The sequence below is a fragment of the Fulmarus glacialis genome, unplaced genomic scaffold, assembly GCF_000690835.1.
Source record: "Fulmarus glacialis isolate BGI_N327 unplaced genomic scaffold, ASM69083v1 scaffold360, whole genome shotgun sequence".
In the NCBI taxonomy this organism is placed as follows: Eukaryota; Metazoa; Chordata; class Aves; order Procellariiformes; family Procellariidae; genus Fulmarus; species Fulmarus glacialis.
The window spans coordinates 23,256-42,915 of record NW_009188106.1 but is presented as its reverse complement, the minus strand read 5'-3'; the positions used below and the strand labels follow the sequence as shown (position 1 = coordinate 42,915).

The window sequence follows — 19,660 nt, the reverse complement described above, 5'->3', positions numbered from 1 at the left end:
GTGAGTCTCAATGTGTGGTTCCCTCCTCTATGTTTATTAGAAAAAAACTCCAAGCTGCGTATAAATCATAAAAGCATGACTAATTGCATGGTAACTGGAGAAATGCTTTCTCTCTCTCTGGGGTGAAGCCTGCATGTCTGTGTTTTAGCTTGGGAAGTAATACAGGGATATTTAAACTCCTCGGGGTTTAAAAACCATGTCATTATGAGAATGAGGTCACTGCAATATTTTATATTTCTAAAACCTTGCAATGTATAAAATGTTTTCTGTGCGACAAAGAAGTATTAGGTACTTTAGAATGCAATGATAACTTTACAAATTTCCATTAATGTCAAAACTTCACCTTGGAATCCTGTTACCGGTAAAAACAATCCTACCTGACAGTACTGTTAACATTAGCAACATTAAAAATTTGGTGAGGGGGAACAACAGAAAATGCTTCTATTTTAAGTGACTGAAAACAAACCAAATAAGCATGCTGTAAGCAATTTATAATTTTCTGTCTATAAGTTTCAGTTTCTATTGAACTGAAAAATGTTATTAATAAACTGCAGTTAAATAAGAATAAAAAGAATGACAAAGAAATTCCCTATAGGTTTCTAATTCTTCTGTCATTACTTTCAGGCCAATAAGCAAGAAGTCCTTCCTACAACATGTTGAAGAGCTTTGCACAAACAACAACCTAAAGTTTCAGGAAGAATTTTCGGTATGTTGCTAGCAGTTGTCACAACATCGCAAGACCTTCAGTCGTTTCATGTGTCACATTTCATGTCCATTTTAAGCAGGCAAGGCCGTGAAGGACTGTGGCCTTGATAATCAATACCCAATTACCAGTTTGATTGTTTAGAAAGTAATATTACACTGATTTGGATTCTGCAGTCTACACTGCAACCTGATCGGAATTATTCACCTAAGTGTCAGCAAAAGATGATCTTCTTTAGACTCCAATCTTTGTGAGAACACCATAATATTTATGCTTTTACATATGTAGCAAAGCATATGTAGTTTACCTGAGAACAGTTTATTTAGAAATAGTTTTCTAAGATATATACAGATATATTTAACTGCTTTAAATAAGTTCATTTTCCTGAGTGATGATGACCCCAAAAACACAGCCGACATTTATTCTGTGAAATGTTCAGGCCCCAGTAATACTGCCATGGAACTCAGAAATGTTTTTCTTTCATAGGTTTCAGCGCAGAAAGTAAAAAGTTTGTGCATGGTACTTTGGTTTTTGCTCCTTTACAAATAATAGGTCATACTTGTCATGCTCTTGAGAATAGCCTCCATGTGAATAGCCTCCGTCTCCTTATGCGAGTAGATGAACTTGGCAAGCCTGTCTTTCTTTCTGAAAAGAGACCAGCTTTCAAAATATACATTACATATAATATAATGCATATATACTTTCAAATTTAAATCTCAAAGTTTTTACTATTTTCATAAAGTAACATTTTTACGGCTATCATATTTTTTTTTCTCAACAATATCTTCTCTTCTTGTTATTTCAGAATCTTTGTCATCATCATTTTTAACACATACAGTCATTTGCTCGCACAAAAATAATTTGTCAGTCTCCAGTGACTTTATTATTTTGGATTTACAGATTTACCATGAATTGCTTACCAGTTGGATTAACAAAAATGAAGACTCAACAATTGGCTTTTCTTCTGCTAGATTATAATATTTCAGTCTCTGAGGGAAAACCAACAAAAGTGTGAAAAGATTAATGGTATTTCCTACAGCTTTTTTGTTATGCTCCTTAGGTAAAATTGGTTGGATTTAATAATAAAAAGCACCATAAAATTCTCTGAGCAATAAAGTAAGGAGAACTTTTTTTCCAAGAGTAGAAGTGTTATTTCACTTGAACAAGAGTGATTATAGTTATATTATGCATGACTGAACAGATGAAAAGTTTTACTAGCAATAACATTTTCACATATTAACGTTCATCACTGGAAAGTTTCTAGTATTACTTTCTTTAGGTGTGACCCACATAGGGTAAGCCTTACAGCATCGTAATGCCTTAAAACTTAAACAATAGTGTTTTATCAAATCAAAATCTTGGCAATCCATTTCAAATTTAGAGAAATACAAGTAGCTGAGGCCTCATTCAACTAAGTTATATAGTCAACTTATAATCAACAGGTTTATATGTCATTTGGGCTTCCATTTTTTTTTTCTCTCTGAGCTTCAGCTTGCATGTTTCAGAGTGTAGTGGTATCTTCCCAGATGACTTGTCCACAAGGGCAGGCAGAATTGCAGGGTAGGTCCAGTCCCTGATTAAGAGTATATCTGTAGTATCTGTAGCACCTGTCTTATCAGATGGATAATAGGATTGACAATGTGCTTGAAATGATACCAGAAATGACAATGCACAGAAAGAGGCAATGCACACAATAAACAAGCAGACCTTGTGACGTGCATTGTTTCTATCCACATTCATCATTTTAGTTTCACGTAAATGACTCAAGGCTCCTACAATGTGTGTAGGAGAGATGAGCTCAAGATATAAACCCATGGACCATTATATCTGAAGCACATAACTAAAAGCATGGTGCTGAGCTTGCTTGGGCTCTCTGGCTGTCTCTGTACTAGTAAATTCAAGTATATCAGGAACTGGACGTGAGAATATGAAAATTTACACTAATAAACTGTTAGTATATTCCCTGACTTGAATTTGGACTGTTTTCAGCTAGCAGTCTTCCTGGACAATTCCAAGATATGTTTTAGTAGGTAAAGTAGTCTAGGGATCATTTACAATATGCAGTTTCTGGACAATAAACCTGTTTTGGAGTTTTCTAGCATAAATGTGGCTCTTTCCATTTCACTTAGTCTTGGAATCCGGGGACATTCCTGATCTCATCTAATTTGCTGGATTGACCAAGCTGCTGTGCCTGTAGATCTCCAGGGTTCAATCTCAGTCCACACATGAACATGGCCTGTGTGTAAACGTGATGCGAAGAGAATCTGGACCTCGGAATGGATCTCGATCCATGTCTTGTCAGAAAAGCCAAGTTTAAAGAAACCATAGGGAGCCACAGTAACTGATGGTGGGCACCACCTAGCTGGTATTCAAACTTCCAGCTTTCCAGATGATTCATGTATCTCTCAAGACCTTTGGGAAATCAAATTTTCCTAGTAACTGGCAAATTACTGAAACAGAAAAACTTCTATAAGCGTTTTACGATAAGTTCTGTTCATGAATAAAAAAGTGAAATAGCTCCGAATGTCACCACAGTACCATAAAAGTACTACAGAAAACAAAGTGCAAATTAATTATTTCAAAGTTTTATGAGTCAACAAAGAAATATGGTTTCTGTGACAAATTGTTATTGAATCTGGGAATCCAGATAGTCTTTCCCCAGTTCTGAAAATAAACATTTAGACTGAAATCTGTACTGATGCAGAGAATTGGTATGAGGATTTTGAGCACTTGTTCAGATATGGAAGCATCATTACAAAAATAACAAAGTCTGCTTCTCTGTTTCCTCTCTACTACAAAGTACTGTACAACAGTGCTACTTCTATACTAGTTAACTGGCAAGCTAAGACTCAGAGGCAAATGAGGCAAGTTATAGTTCACATGACATGCACATGATGTGGGATCCCATGGCCCATAACACCTGCAAAATGCCATAGGCATTTGTCTATGTTCTTCCTTCATGCAAAATTCAGTGACAGAAATTTTGTGGGAGAGTTTCAGCTTTCTGAATGAGAGGAATTTTAACATCGCCACCCTTAGCTGTGTTTTACTGTTCTTATCAAATTCTGACAGGAATGCACAACGCTGTACTCTGAGAACAGGGGTCTTTCTTTAGGTTCAGTTATAGGATTGAGGCTTTACTCCTCTAAGGGATTACTGAGACAAAAGGCAGAGGCAACTGAATAGGTAAAAGAAGAAATGTGCCTTGAGTATGGCAGAGGTTGATTCAAAGACAAGATTTTAAAATAATGAGTGCCTTTAAAGATATTTTTCTACAGTATGTTACAGTCCTTCATTTAGTTTTGTATTTACTTCATGTCTGTTAACCATGTTTTTTAATTCCTTAACATACAGATATAAATGTAAAGTCAACCATTCTTTATAAGGTGATTTTAAGTCAGAAACTTTCTTTTTAGAAGGGGCATAATCATAGACTTTTCATCCCCGGGAAACATAGACGTTTAGAGAGATTTTGAAGGACATGGATGGGATCTAGTCCCTTATTAATTTTCAAAGGGAGATGAGCATCTAGTTGTCCTCTGCAATTCTTCCCCTAATTCTTTCCCCAAGGAAATATGTGTCAGAGAGAGGAAGAGAAGTCACATCCCTTGTCTGAAAGTCCTTTGCTTTCATCGTGAAACCATCTTTCCCCTCCTGTTCAGAAGCACCTGCAGTTATACTATTGAGGATATAATTATAGAAGTTAAATAGTCCTCATGCTTCAGGCCATAGGATTTTTGTCATATGGTGAAAGAAACAAATTTCTCATGGGATAATATTGCATATAATACAGTTCAAGGGTTTTGAGCTCTCTTTTATTTGTCAGACATTATCCGTTGTACAAAATAGGATATCAGATTAGATGAATTACTGACTTGGTTTATTATATCAGTTTTTAAATTATCCCATTTTGCTAATGCTCATGTTAAATTATTCTTAATATCTGAACCCATCAAATAAGGCTGACAAAATATTTGAATTAGCAATGAAAGAAAAACACTGGAATAAAAAACACTCCTGCTTTTTCCATTTTTCATTACCTCTTTCATTTATTTATTTATTAATTTGCTAGTAGTTGCCCATTAAATTTTATTTATAGAAGACAACTGTCTCAAATACCTGGGCAAAAGAGCACTTGAAAATAGTTAACATTGAAATCTGGTAGTAGGGCTATCTGCCCCACTTTTGGAATTAGCCCATGTAGAGAGTAACTGTTAATATTAAAAGACAAATTTGAAGGGATTACTGAGCACAAGTGGCAAAATTTTATATTGTACTCATTCAAAGCAATAGGTATATCTCTTTGTTTGTATCTTAGCTAGATGTTGAAATAGACTTGCATATAACATTTGTCAAACAAAGGGAAAATCTATTACAGTTAATGTAGTTATTAACTTAGAAACTCTGGCTGAATTCTGGCTTTTCTAAGAGTTTTCTGTTCTCTTATCACTGCTATGAGATCATCACATTAATACATTTTCTCCATTAACAAGTTACAAAGTTGTCTCCACTCTTTCACTCAGCTTTGGAAATTATACCTATTTGTGTACACAAACACCCCCATCAAATAAGTTCCTCAATATGAATGATGTATCCATCTCTGCCCTTCAGTAATAGAACTAATGACCAGTTATGAAACTGCAGTACAACCCAAAATAACTCTTCCCGCCCCTTTCACAAACAGCTAATTGCCAGTTGTCTCAATTTAATTAAATTCTCATCAGTTCTCATGCTGTGGCAAGAACTCTCCCAAGCTACAGGAGTCAGGAAAAGGCATTTTTCAAGAATAAGGCTGAGTCAGGACGGCATGGTAACCAAGCATGTGACTTCATGAAAAGGCAGAAAATAACTCCAAAAGGTGATAGGCTGACTTTATCCAGACTTGTATAGGTGAAAGTTCATGTAAGCTTTAGTGGTTCAATTTGACAGCATTGTCTGCAGCGCTGCATCTAATGTTGCTGGTGTAACTTCGGTTGACAATGAGGTGGAATGCTCTGTAATGCTTCCAGCTGTTCTTAGAAATGCACTCTGCTGCAGAACTAAAGAATTCTTCCTCTTACTGGAGTGATTGTGTCATTTTTTATATTCACTGAAGGTGAAATGCAAAGGTTTGCCAACAAACATTTATTCCTTTACAGGAACTTCCCAAGTTTCTTGAAGACCTTGCTTCAACTGATGCTGATCTGCCTTGGAACAGGTCTAAGAATCGTTTCCCAAACATAAAGCCATGTATGTGTGTTTACTGATCAACTGCTACATTTTGGTCTCTACCTTCGATAGTGCAGCATATATTTGGAATGCAACTGTATTTTTGTTTAATCTGTCTTTGAAATGGCACAACAATCATGTCCACATTATGAAATAATTTTCTGTCAAGTAATCTGTCTTTTCATTGTGTTTTTTTAAAGACAGTTTTATTTGCAAGTAGCTTTCAACTTGCTCTCACAAGCTTTAATATGCAGGTGCAAGAAACTGTAGCCTCAATAGTTTCTTAGCTTTGTAATTCAAGCCATGTAGCAAACTCTTTAACATTCTTTCTTGGTTTTTTTCCCTTTTGTGAGAAGTAATTTTTTTAAACGTATAAAATCCACATGTTTGTGCATTCAGCTACCTCAGGAGCCTGGATATGCTTTCTTGTGGATAAGTGTACATGTGCTGCAAAGGTTCCACAAAAGATCAGAGTGACTGTATGATAACTTATAAGCCAAGGCTAGATTTTATCACAGGAGACAGGAGTCTGTCTCTCTGTACTCAACACTACTTCATTTTTCAGTTAATAAGACAAGAAATGTCATTATTATTTTAGGCATTAGCTGCGATGTGAGATGGGGAGCATGGCATTCCTAGGTTAATAATGCTACATTCTGTGCTATTAACTTTTCAGAGCAGCTGTTCCTGCTATCTACTGCCTTGTTCAAGACATACTCTAAGTTACAGTCACTCAAAATTGATATTCATGACACAGAATGAAATATAAACAGATGAATTTCATAAATCTTTAACTTTGTATTCTAATTTTTTTTACTAAGTTGAGGACCAAACATCAAAGTTTGGAATGTTTGGTTTCAGCATTTACTTATTCACATATGACATCTTTCCCGGTTTTTGTCATTTCTGCATACACACCATGGGCCCAAATTGGAAACCCTCAATATTTTTTTTTTTCCCCTGTAGTAATGAGCTTACCTTATATAAAAGAAGCAAAAGTACATAAAAGTGCCAAGATCCGGCTCAAATCTGTGACCTGGACAGCAAGTATATAGGAAAGACTGTCAGACCCCTGACCCTGCTGTCTGATTCACACGGAGGTTGTCTGTGCTACAACAGCATAGCTTAAAGTACACGGGCTGCCTTTAGGCAGAGTATCCACCCATACATACATCAAATTGGAGGTTTTGGCACGTTCACCATTTTAATTAAAAAGTATTATTTTAAAATATGTCTGGAACATTAAAGGATGACCATACAGGTTAAATTCCCTTTGTAATTAGTGTTCTACTATGTCAAATATTGTCAGATTAGCAATAATAACAGTATTTTTTATTTCTTAGCAATCCAGGAACACTTGTTACATGCGTCTATGTTTTTTTGAACAAATTTTTTCATTAACTAGACTTCATTTCCATGATAGATAATAATAACAGAGTAAAGCTGATGCCTGATGCTGGTATTCCTGGATCTGACTACATTAATGCCAGCTACGTGTCTGTAAGTAGAAAGTCTCTCACATTTTTACTATATTTGTTTTCTGGTAGCAAAGAGAGTCAAAAAATAACTTGCAGAAGAACAGAACTCTAATTCTTCTTTCATTCACTACAGCTACTGTTGCCACAGCATTGTTCAAGTGACTCCTATGGTATTGAACATGACTAGTTAAAAATATAAATTAACCCATTTTCATTGCTAAGCAATGATTTTCAGTAATAATCAAAACTGTGTCCAGCAAATTACTTTCTATAAATTGTCTCATACCATTATCATTAAAGACAATAGTGAAACTCCCACTGAGGTCAATTGTTTAGACAGGCGTTATTTGGTCTCTTGGTTCAGGAGTTGGAGCTATTGTATATGAACAGGACAATGTAAAGATAACTGAACTGAAAAGTTTCATAGAAATGGCTAATAATTTTTGTGAGTGGGATTAGTATGACCCTTATTATTTTGTGAAAGTTATGATGGAGGAAAATGCAAATAGTCTTCTTGAAGAAGAAACTAATACTGTATTTCTCATCCTCAGCTTCCTTCCTGGACTTTCCATTTTCTAATTGTTTTCTCAGTAAATTCTTCATCTATATTTTTATGTCTTTTTTGCCCTGTTGAAGCTCAAAGTGTGACTTATAATTGTGCATTTGATTAGTTGTAGCAGTGGCTGGTAATCTCACATGAGGTCAAGACTTCATTTGCCCTAAGCACTATTCAAACACATAGCAAGACATGCAGATTGTAGTCTAAACAGATGACACAAAGGCAAGTAGAAATAGTTATTTCTAGGTAACTAAGAGACCTCCGCAGAGAATAAGCAATAGAGCTGAGAGCATCTTCCTCTCTCATTAGCAAAAGCTATTTATTCCCTTTATATGGAATGTCCTAGTTCTGACAGTTAGCAGATAGGAAGAGCCATGCCACGTTGTTACTTGACGCTGGGACTATACACAGAACCACTGAGAAGGAGACCAGACAGCTTGGAGCATGGCCTGGTCGTTACCCTTCCTGTCACTAACTGACATGCCAAGGCTTAGGCAGGCAACACTAACAGCAACTTCCAAAAAGCTGCAGCAAAAGCCAACTGCAGAGAGTGTTCCCTGCTGAGGTTTTGCGTGTCTTTATGCATACAGGCATCTCACTTTAGGTCACCGTTCATCAGTGAATAGACAACTGTAATGTTACCATTTCTAGGGCTAAAGCTTTGCCTTTTATATGCTCTCACCATATTTGTGGATGTGTAAATATATAAATGCATATAGCTGTAAATATACAGTATATGTGTGTGTGTGTATTTACATACCTATACACATAGGTATATACATATGCATACATATAAAGAGATTTTTTGGTCTTGTATATAGTTTTAACACATGGGAACTTGGCTGCTACTTCTATTTTCATTGGTTAAACAAGAAAAAGTCTGTAACTGAACTGTGAGCTTTGCATCCCTGAATTATAGTTTCTCACCTCACTCTTAAACTAGGGAGGATTAACATAGTTTCTCACTGCCACCTGTTCTGTATGTTATAGATGGAGTAAGTAACAGGCAGCTGTGAATTATAGGGCTATAATTCCAACAAGGAGCTTCGGTGGTGCTGTAAACCACTGTGTCAGTTGTTTTGAGCAATAAGCAGAACTCTCTGATATTATAGACTGCTAGCTCTACCACATAAATTTATTGCTTTTATTACTACTGTTGTTATTTTAGACTTTCTGTAGTACATAAGACTTCCTGTAGGGTACGCTTAGTTTCTTTGAGGAAACACATCTATGAGAGCCCATGCGCTGACAGCATTTACACAGATTTTTTTCAACAAACTTCCTTCTCCCCAAGTTTTACATCAATTGATAAATGAACTAAACAGCAAAAGCCAACACTAAAATAAAAGTCAACCCCTACAGTAGGTTTCTCGAAGACCTTTTATGAGAGATCATTTGTTTGAGTAAGCTCCATCCCTAAGTTACAGCAGATCCCTGACGATCACTGGAAGGACGAGGTCATCAGTGTGGTGTGCAGCTTGCACTAGCTCTCAGACCACTCCTTAGTTGTTTCCCTGGCTCCGCTGCTCCTTAGCACTATTTAATTCTACTTTGTTGGCCACTTCCTAACACAATTCTTGGTGGCCTCTAGCTGGATCTGCAGTAAGGCTAATATGAAGGCTTAGATATTTTTAAATGGGAATTACTGACCTGATGTCTCTGTAATTTCTCTGCTAAATGCGTATCTATTAGGATGGCATTTCCCAAACTTTATTAGAGCATTGGTTCATAACTGATCTGCATGGTGGAAAAAGTGCCATTACTTCCTTAGGTTTCCAAGGCCATCTGCCATGCAATGATTAGCCAGGCCTATGCCAATTCGTTCAGTATGTCTGTCAAGGTTCTTGCCTTAGGCATGATAGCTACAGGCAAACTATAAGTCACATGCAACCTTTTTTTTTCCTTGCCAACCATTATGTATTAAATATTTTCTTTTTCTTAGGGTTATTTATGTCCAAATGAGTTTATTGCAACTCAGGGACCATTACCAGGAACAGTGGGTGATTTCTGGAGAATGGTGTGGGAGACGAGAGCAAAAACACTTGTGATGCTTACACAATGTTTTGAAAAAGGACGGGTAAGTTACCAGCGTACCTATTAACAGCATTTGATATAATTGGAAATTCTGTATGTAGTTTCTGTCAAGATTATAATATGATCATTGTTAATTAGTAATCATCTCCCTGCAGATAAGATGTCATCAGTACTGGCCAGAAGATAATAAACCAGTTACTGTGTTTGGGGATATAGTGATTACTAAATTGATGGAAGATATTCAAATAGACTGGACCATCCGAGATCTAAAAATTGAAAGGGTAAGCCAGAACTAGAAGCTGATTTAATAAAACCCATCCAACACCTCAGAGAACATCAGATGTGCTCCGTCCACCCAAATATCCCTCAGTATTATTCTTTTACTCTTTTAATGCATATTCATTGTACCGCCTGGTTTTCCTGCATTTTGTTTTCATTCCTGGTTTCCCCCCCGACCCCCGAAAATTTTCTCCAGTTTCTGTCACAAAGAGCTCAGATATGTGGCTGACATGCTATGAAGGGCTTATCAAGGTTACTGAACCTCTGGTCTGGTGGGAGTTGAAGTTTCTATTTGGACACCTCAGTTGTCTCTTCTAGAAAGGAGTAATCCTAACCATTCTGGTATCAGACAAATCCCTTTGAATGTATCCCTCTCAGATTAAAGGGCAAGATTCTGTGGTGCAGCGCAGCTGTTTTTCGTTGTACCACCAGTTGTATTAGCCTCCACCCCCAGGAGATTCACCCAATATAAATGAGAATCATCAGTATTACTCCCACTCTTTGTGCTGGGAAGGGGGGTGGGAGGTACAGCATAGATGTTCATCTTTGTCATGATCCACAACTATAGTTTCCACTCTTTGGAAAAACTAGCACCCAGCGTTAAGTCAGACCAGCAGGTGGGCTCAGAAAGCAACCTGGGCATAATGACCCAAGATGAAGTCAGCCTTCTTTTGCACTCCCAACATTAACCTGTGTTGTATGCAGTGCAGCCAGATCCTAGGACCTGAACTCGGCTACCCAAATACATGCATTACCATCCTGTGGCATGTGCATGTGACAAAAGGAACACAGCAGTTAGGGGATTATCTCAGTGGTCACCCCATAAGGATATGTTGTGCACATAGTACAGGACAATTCAACACTTTAAAATGAGTGAGAAAAGATAAACTTTTTTCAGCTAAAATAAGACATAGAGTAAACAAGACTGAAAAAGGGACTATTTAGACTAAAAATGCATGCCAGCAAAATGCAAAGTTACCTGTGTTAACCAGGGCAAGGCTGAAAAGAAAAGAAAACAAGACCTGAATTGACTAAGTGATCCATTTACTATTGCTGAACTATCCTGCACAAGGAGCTATGTCCTTTATAAGCATGTCATTAAGTATGCCATATTGCTGGCTTTAAGATTGTACTTCATCTTCCATTCACAAATGGATGGATTCTTGATGATATTCCAGTGATGGTAAAAAGCACATGTGAGGGAAATCATTCACAATTATTGCCATATTGCATCCAAAGTCACTTCTCTTTTGTTTTTATGTTGATCAATTTAAAAAATATAGACCCAAAGTAGTTGCTACACATAATTGTTCACAGTCGTTCAGTGTTTCTTGCAATATGAAAAGAGCAAGTGGTTGGTTCAAAATACATTAAAAAAAAGGAACTGGTTCATTTCACAACAGTTGATTAAACTATGGTACTCCTTGCTGCAAGATATTGTGAATGCTAAAAACTTACAGGATTTCATAAAATCTGGAGAAATTAGTAGAAGAAAATTCTGACAAGTACTATTAAATTTCGAGATACCATCTCTGACTGAGGCAGTTCATAAGTAACAAACTATTAAGAATGGAAAGGATATTCTGTGGAACTATAGATACATTGTTGTCATGTTTTATAATTTTCCCTAAGATTTTTCCTTGACTACTGTTGGAAACAGGATATTGGTCTAGACGGGCCTTTGGCATGATCCTGTGCTTTTACTTTTAGGTCCTTCATAGTTAATTTAGATATCAGATCATAAACAGCTCTTTTCTTTGAGTTACTATTGCTGCTGCTCTGATTGAGAAGGCATCAAATACTTGGAAATATATTTGTGTTTATCAACATATGTGTGTTTTCCTTGACCACATTAAATCAGTCTTTCCCCTAAATAAATTTGTCAGCCCAGTTCACTAAACTTCTAAATGAGCTATAGAAACTTCAACCTGTAATCTACAAATTACATTGATATGGTGACTGAAGCCGAATGGAGAGTGACTGCTGAAGTCATTAATACTTCCTGAAAGATGGACTTGATGCCATCTCTCTCAAAAAACCTGCCATAAAATCTGTGCACAACAAATTATCCCTTGGCACAACTACATCTTATAATTATTATGCTATTCTGCCTTTCTTTTTTACATGAAATTGCTGAGAAGTTTACATGTAGCTTACTGGATCTTCTGTCACATTTCTTCTGCAAAACTGCCTTATTTTATATTTTTCAGCATGGAGACTGCGTGATGGTGCGGCAGTGTAACTTTACTTCTTGGCCAGAACATGGAGTCCCTGAAACTACTTCACCAATTATCCATTTTGTAAAGCTTATCCGTGCAAGTCGAGCACATGATAATACACCAATGGTGGTTCACTGCAGGTAAGCATATTCACCAAATCATTATTTAATATCTTATAATTTCAAGTGCATATTAATGCTCAGGGAAGTTGCCAGAAGAAGAACAATGAAAACTGAGTGCACAGGTGTGGTTCTAGTACGGACAGCAGTGAAGGTTTCTCTAGCAGTGCTCCATAGTCCTTTCTAGGAGGTAAAATGCTAACATGTGTCTGTTCTTCCATTCTTGGAAATCCTATCGAGGTGATGTCAGTGAAATAGTTACTTCAACAATTACCAGAAGGTACTGCTGGATTTATCTCAATTTTCTTCTTTATCGTAAGAAGAAGAATAGCAACTGACATGTTGGTTTTAATTACTTCTATTATAATTATAGCTCTTCTTAAGTAATAAGTATTAAAAATAGTATTTCAAATGTACATGTCACATATCAAGAGGAAGAAACTATTTGGGAGCAACACAGAATGACAAATAGGAATAAGGGTTTGCATATGCCAGATTGCAAGCTTGGATGCCTGTAAACAGCTAAAATCTATATTTAGGCTCTTAAATAAATGGTCTGGTGGTTAGAGGTGTTCAGCTGTCATAGTTCCCATTGATTTCATACCCAACACCCTTAAACTGCTATTTCAAAGCTGAAGTGTGTGGGGAAGGCTAAGTCTTCAGGAAGGTGGTGAGTGTGTCTGCATTTTATATGCAGGTCAGTGTTCCCACCGAATGAGTGGGCACACACCAAAATGGTGGTCTGAACTCAGAGGTCTGCAATTGATTCTTTGCCTCATTCTCACTCAATGTGAGTCTGGAAATATGTGGAAGGAAAAGCTGGGTTTGGTGCCACAAATCTCTTCCCTAACTGATAACTTCCAGTTTGTCATGCATGGGAGTTCTTTTTATTTGTGTTCACTGTCCTACAGGTGCCATCCGCAACGGGTGATAAAGCCTCATTTTATTTGGTAATTTGTCATTGACAGTTTGACATTACCCTCTACTGCAGGGGCCAGAGAGACTATGACAGGAGAGAACTACACCGTCTTCATGTTTTGAGGACACTTATGTGCTCTGGGGCCCCTCTGCAATGAATCCTATCCCCTTTTCACAACACAGATGCGTAAGGGGTCAGCATGGGCCAGGTACTTCACCTGCGCTCAAATTTCTGATGGTTTCAAAGCAGCATTATGTGTTCTTATATCCAGAAAACTGATTCATTAAGTTCTGCTCATTAGATCTTGCAGGTTCAAGAGAGTTTTGCTATACATTTCCTGATTAACTGCAGTGATATACCCTGCATTTATTACACCAATTGCAGAGAAGTCTGATAGTGATTTTGAGAAAATTCTGTTCATTTTCAAACCATGAAATAAAACAACACTAGCTACCAGCATGTCTTGCACAAGCATCCTCCTTTTAAAAGTATTTCCTTTTAAATGTTTTGCTAGATCCCATGTTGTTTTGTCTCAAATACCAAAAGCATCACAGAACCCAGGTAGGATTTCACAAAATCTTGTGGTTTTTTTTCTTTGAATTAGTGAGCTCTACAGAAAAGCTGTAGGGTCATTTTTCCACTTATACAGGTTTGGTTTAGTTATATCTCATTTGTCCAATGCAACCCCTTGTAAAATCGGAATCAGAACATGGCTCAAATCCAGATTTCACTTGATTCAGTAAGGAGACACACACACACACAAAAGTAAATACTGAAAAAGATTTAAATTTTTCTGAAGTCTTTTCTTCACAATAAACTTAATTTAACCAGAATACTCTAAGAAAGTATTTTATACTAAAAAAATTTAACATAAAAACTTTATCTTGTGTATTATGTTTGCAGTGCTGGTGTTGGAAGAACAGGTGTTTATATTGCACTTGACCATTTAACCCAACATGTAAATGACCATGATTTTGTGGATATCTATGGACTTGTAGCTGAGTTAAGAAGTGAAAGAATGTGTATGGTACAGAATCTGGTAAGATTTATATATTTATCTATTCTGTTTTCCTGTTGTTAAAAAGTTAGTCATCTGATCATGTGATCTCCTACAAAACAAGACTAGAAAGCTCAGAACAATCGGCCACCTAATAGATTTTCTACCAGATCCTGAAATCCTTTGGATTTCAAGCATTGTGCAAATGTATGCTTTGTATCTATTTAAGTATATTTGGCCAGCAAAGACTTGACAAGTACTAAAAAGAATGCTGAGATATTTAGTCTTTAGAACCTAAATCATAATTTCTCAGACTTTGAGAAAGTTCATTTCAAGTTTGGGGTGAAGAACAGTTGTTAAATAAAAAATGGATTTGCTCATGCACTACTTAATTTTACTTTATTTACTACTTAACTGTATTTTTTTGTGTATGTATATGTAGCATGGTCCTCCAAACTTTTAAATATTCATTTACCTTTGACCTCATTAATGATCCCTTGATTCTTTTTTAATTGCTTCAAATAAAATAACACATATGGATAGAATTAAGCACAGTCTTCAGAGTTTGCAAAATCAAGGCAATGGTGGGGTTTGGGTCTAAAAAAGTGCATTTCTGGCAGACTTACTGAATATGGATATAAGTTAGTGAGAACCTGCTGGTAAGGAAAACCTCTGCTATATCTGGACATCTGGGTGTATGTAAAGGAGTAATAGCAGAATTTAAAGCTCATCCTCAATGCCCAGTGGAATGGAAATCCAGCTGTATTTGCACAAGGCTTCTGGAATAAGCCTCCTGCAGGCCAGATCTAACTGAAGGCTGCTGCCTGAAGCCTTGGAGTCTACAGCATGACTTACCAACTTCTCAGTATGGGTGAGCAGTTTCAGGATGAACTTCCACATGACTGATGGATTTAAACTGATTTTAATGTAAGGAGACTTGTTCCACTAGGAACGCAATTCTGCTGTTCTGTATCACGTCAGAATATACAAAAAGTGTGTCAGAACGTACAAAGAGAGTTTAACCTCTTTCAGCAACTGCACTTCAGAAGATTTTGTGAGACCTTCTGGTGATACTGTGTCATGCTGTTTCTTGTAAGGTGCTGTCTGATTACCAATTGCTTTCAATTTTTCCTTTTGAAGTCTTGATGCAGCTAAACAATTGCCAGGACTTTCCTGTAATGATGAATTCTGGGAATACTTTTTTTGGTTGTTGTTTTATACTTTTGACTTAGAAATAGAATCATCTGAAAATAAGGCAAAGGCTGGAAGACAATTTAATGGGAGGCCTCCCAAAATAAAATCTTAAAACAGTAAGACATTTGATAAGATCAGTGTAAATTTTCAAAATATGTATTATTTTTATGTACCTCTTCATTTGCATATTTTGGCAGAGGCTAGAAAAAGGTGTGCCAAAATGCAATAGAAGACGATGGTCTCATAGTTCTGATTTCCAAACAGATCAAGTATTGATCTATATGCTAGCTGCAAAATCCTGAGACAGGTTGTTCTCTGTCCAGGCCATTTCTAGCTCGTGTTTGCAAGACTACAAAATGTAGATCAGCACTAAAACTTGCCCAAAGAGAACCAAATCTTGTAAAGTTTTATGGCGGATTCAGTAGTCAAGCTATTCAGACAGTTCTGTTATAAAATAGTGTTTAGTAGTTTATAATTCAGATTTTATGTGATCAGCACAGAAGATATGAAGAGAGGAGCAATTCCTTCCCAGAACTCAGTTTAGAGATCCCTCAGTCAAACTGTCTGTAAGACCTATGAGTAAAATAAAAAAAACCTGGTTGCTCTCAGACCTGTTTTTTCTTGATTATAGCTTCAAAATAGTTTTCCTTTTGCCAGCAGAGTCACTCTCTGTTACTGTAGCCAATGGGCACAGAATGGCCCACATCTGTGCAGTTAAACACCTCTGCCGTTACCACTCTCTCCCCGAGCTCTCTGTAGGGAATGGCCCATAGTCTGCCCTGAAACACACCTGGAAATTATTTGAGATAGTGCTGGTTCATGTGGATCAAAACTATACAAGGGCCTATCCAAACAATTTGAAGTAGTTTCGATGATCAAGTTCCACCGGCTGGCAATGTACCCAGACACTGTTTAATTCCCTAATGTAGACATAATTTCAATATCCTGGTCCTCTGCCTGGTGGCGTGTACATTACCAAGGCCTGCCCTTGGACTACAGGTAAAGTGCATAACCTAATCTTTAGTGAACTTTTTTATTCTTTCTCCAACCATAAAAAAGACTTTCAAAGAATTAAGAATGTCATTAATTCTAACTGGGAAAATAACTAGTCACACATACACTCCCCAGGTATCTTGCTTCACTCTCCACTGGCAAACCCAGAAAGATTTTCATTGCTACATGCTCACAAGTAGCTGTATGAATGCAAGAGATTATGGAGCTTTCAGAGTCTGCCTTCTGAATTGGAATAACCAATCTAAACTCAGCTGAAACTTAAGACCTTCATTCTAGAAATCCGTATTTGTCCAGTGGATCTGTTAAAGTTTATCATCTTGCCAAGTCAAGTACAAAGGCTAGTTTGAAGTAATGCCATGCTATTGCTTCAGTAAGCAAGCTATTGAAAAGCGTACTGGTACTGTGTACTTCAGGGGCCTGTGAAAGTTTGTTTTAATTACCCATGGCTCCGGAGCTGTGACCCTAAAACATATCCATGTAAAAAAATTTTTCTTATAAATCTGAGACACTTGAATTGAAAATTGATGGAAGTTCTGAGCTGAAAAATTACACTAATGTATTTACCTGTGCAAAAGTCAAGGAAGTTAAAGTTATTTTGGTCATCTCCATCTGTGGACATGTACAAAACCCATCTGGACAAGGTCCTGGGCAACGTGCTTCAGCTGACCCAGCTTGAGCAGTGGGAGTTGCACTAGGTGATCTCAAGAGGTCTCTTCCAACCTAAACGAATCTGTGATACTGTGATCTGGCTCATTTTCTACATCTACATACACAGTACTTCTCCTATGTGAAGATACGCTTAATCCATTTATTTTCTTTCCACCTGTTTTCATTCTTTTACCTCATTCTTTATTTCATTCTTACATTGCCTTTTTTTTTATTTTTCTCTTTTCAGCAATCATTGCCCAGACTTACTTTATGTCCTTGGAAGTGTCAGATTAACTTTTGTTGCCCACTCTTTGCATTATAGTCTGTTAAAAATCATGCTACAGTCTAAGAAGCATCACTAAAAACAATGTGGTTTTTTGCACTTAGCAATAGTGCATGCTCCTAGAACATGTAGATTTACTTGAACTTTTGCATTTGAGTGCACCCTGCTGGTTTTCTCTATGCTAGAAAGAGAAAAAATTTCTTATCTAAATATTACATTCATTACATTCACTGAATCTAGTGGCAAAAAGTAATCAAACATCGTAGAAGAAACTTTTACAGAAAATTGTGCAACAGCCTATTAGTCTCAGTTACGATTAGTCTAATTTCATATATCTTACTGGGCATAAGAATTAACATTTTTTGACAAATTTTAAGGCATTATGCCTTATCGTAAATGAAATCAGATCAGGCACATTGATATCATTGAAGTATTGAGACTGCTAAGTTAAACTGCAGTTACTTTGAGGACATCTAAATGTTATATAAAAAAATAAAAAGTTTTTTGGTATTAGAAGTACATTTTTCTTCTAATCAAGCATCTTTAAATTCACATCTTACAGGCACAATATATATTTTTGCATCAATGTGTATTGGATCTGTTGACAAGCAAGGGAAGTAATCAGCCCATATGTTTTGTAAATTATTCAGCACTGCAAAAGATGGACTCTCTGGATGCCATGGAAGGTAAGGAGATACAGATTGTCTCAAAATTATTTTTTCATAGCAGGTGCGTTGATTTGTCTAGACTAAGAAGTAGAAACAAATACTCTGACATGCATTTTTTGGCTTCAGAAGTTAATTCTCTAGCATTTTGCTGCCCTTTAGTCTCCCTCATGGTAATAGTTATTGCTCAAGATTTCCACTTTTTTCCCTGCAAGATCTTTTAAATTCAGCCGAAACAGTTATCTGCCATTAGTTACTATTTGTTTACAAGGTAGGTTAATGCAATGTATCTGTTTCTTTTGTAGGTGATGTGGAGCTTGAATGGGAAGAAACTACCATGTAAATACTAAGACTAAACATTGAAGATACTGAGATTTTGAAAGACAAAGTCATATTTTTCTAAGCACAGGGGCCAAAGTGAATTCCCCTATTTTGATGATTAAAACAAACACAGATGATTGAAACAGCTTTTCTTCTATCAATGTGCCTTCATAAATATGTTAAAGTATTTTATTCAGATCACTGAGCAATAATGACTTGGAGTACTTTTGCACAGACTGCACTTCTGTTGTTATATGAATACTGCATTCAGTATGTATTTAAATATAAAGTGTATTTGAACATACTCCTTTTTTTCAGTTATCTTTGTAAAAAAAGAAAAATGAGCCAAATACGATGTAAAAATTTCGTATTCCCAGTGAACTTATTTTGGTGTGAATTTGCTGTGTTCTTTGTGTTTTGGTTTTAAGTAAAAGCTACCATTCCTTGAATCATTATTGCTAGATTGGTTTCAATGCTGTCAGCTCTTGCAGATTAATTCCAATACCATCACCATGATCTTTACCTAAATGTATGTTCTTGTGTTTTGAATCTTTTTTTACGAGTGGCAGCATATCAGCTCATGATCCTGAACAGCTGAAGAGTCACCTTCTGACATGGGGAGGATTATTCAGCTTTTACACAGCACACAGTAGCTCTTCAGGGACACTTGGGGCTATTTAAGCTACCTTATAATCAGCGGGTTGTTTTTTTAAATATACAATGGTGATTGCACATGTTCAGTGCTGAAGAATTTTTTTTCTACTTTTTAAAGCAGATAAAACAAAGTAAAATTATAAATTTATTATGTATTATAATGCATGTTAGATTGGCTTGAGTAATAGAATGTTTATAATTCATTCACATTTCTTGAATATAACACTGTTCAGTATTTTGAAAAGTTGCTCAAAATTTAATAACAATATATTTTATAACACAGAGTTGTCAAGTAAAAAAGTTGTTGCTCCTTTCTTAGGTTTGGCAAATCACTGTAGACACTGAAAAGTATGGGAACTAATATTT

At 36.4% G+C, this 19,660-nt stretch overlaps 1 protein-coding gene across 1 annotated transcript in view; it reads left to right on the top strand.

Annotated features, from left to right (window-relative positions):
* PTPRQ (protein tyrosine phosphatase, receptor type, Q) overlaps window positions 1-18,662 on the top strand; it is a gene marked incomplete at its 5' end in the record, with an annotated part of 71,782 nt that extends 53,120 nt beyond the window's left edge. Inside the window, 9 exons of the mRNA XM_009577120.1 lie at window positions 625-706; window positions 5,842-5,932; window positions 7,335-7,411; window positions 9,891-10,025; window positions 10,138-10,263; window positions 12,472-12,620; window positions 14,422-14,557; window positions 18,217-18,340; window positions 18,625-18,662. Of these exons, the coding sequence (XP_009575415.1) occupies window positions 625-706; window positions 5,842-5,932; window positions 7,335-7,411; window positions 9,891-10,025; window positions 10,138-10,263; window positions 12,472-12,620; window positions 14,422-14,557; window positions 18,217-18,340; window positions 18,625-18,662 (958 nt within the window). The remainder of the gene's footprint in view (window positions 1-624; window positions 707-5,841; window positions 5,933-7,334; window positions 7,412-9,890; window positions 10,026-10,137; window positions 10,264-12,471; window positions 12,621-14,421; window positions 14,558-18,216; window positions 18,341-18,624) is intronic.
* Window positions 18,663-19,660: the final 998 nt, after the last annotated feature.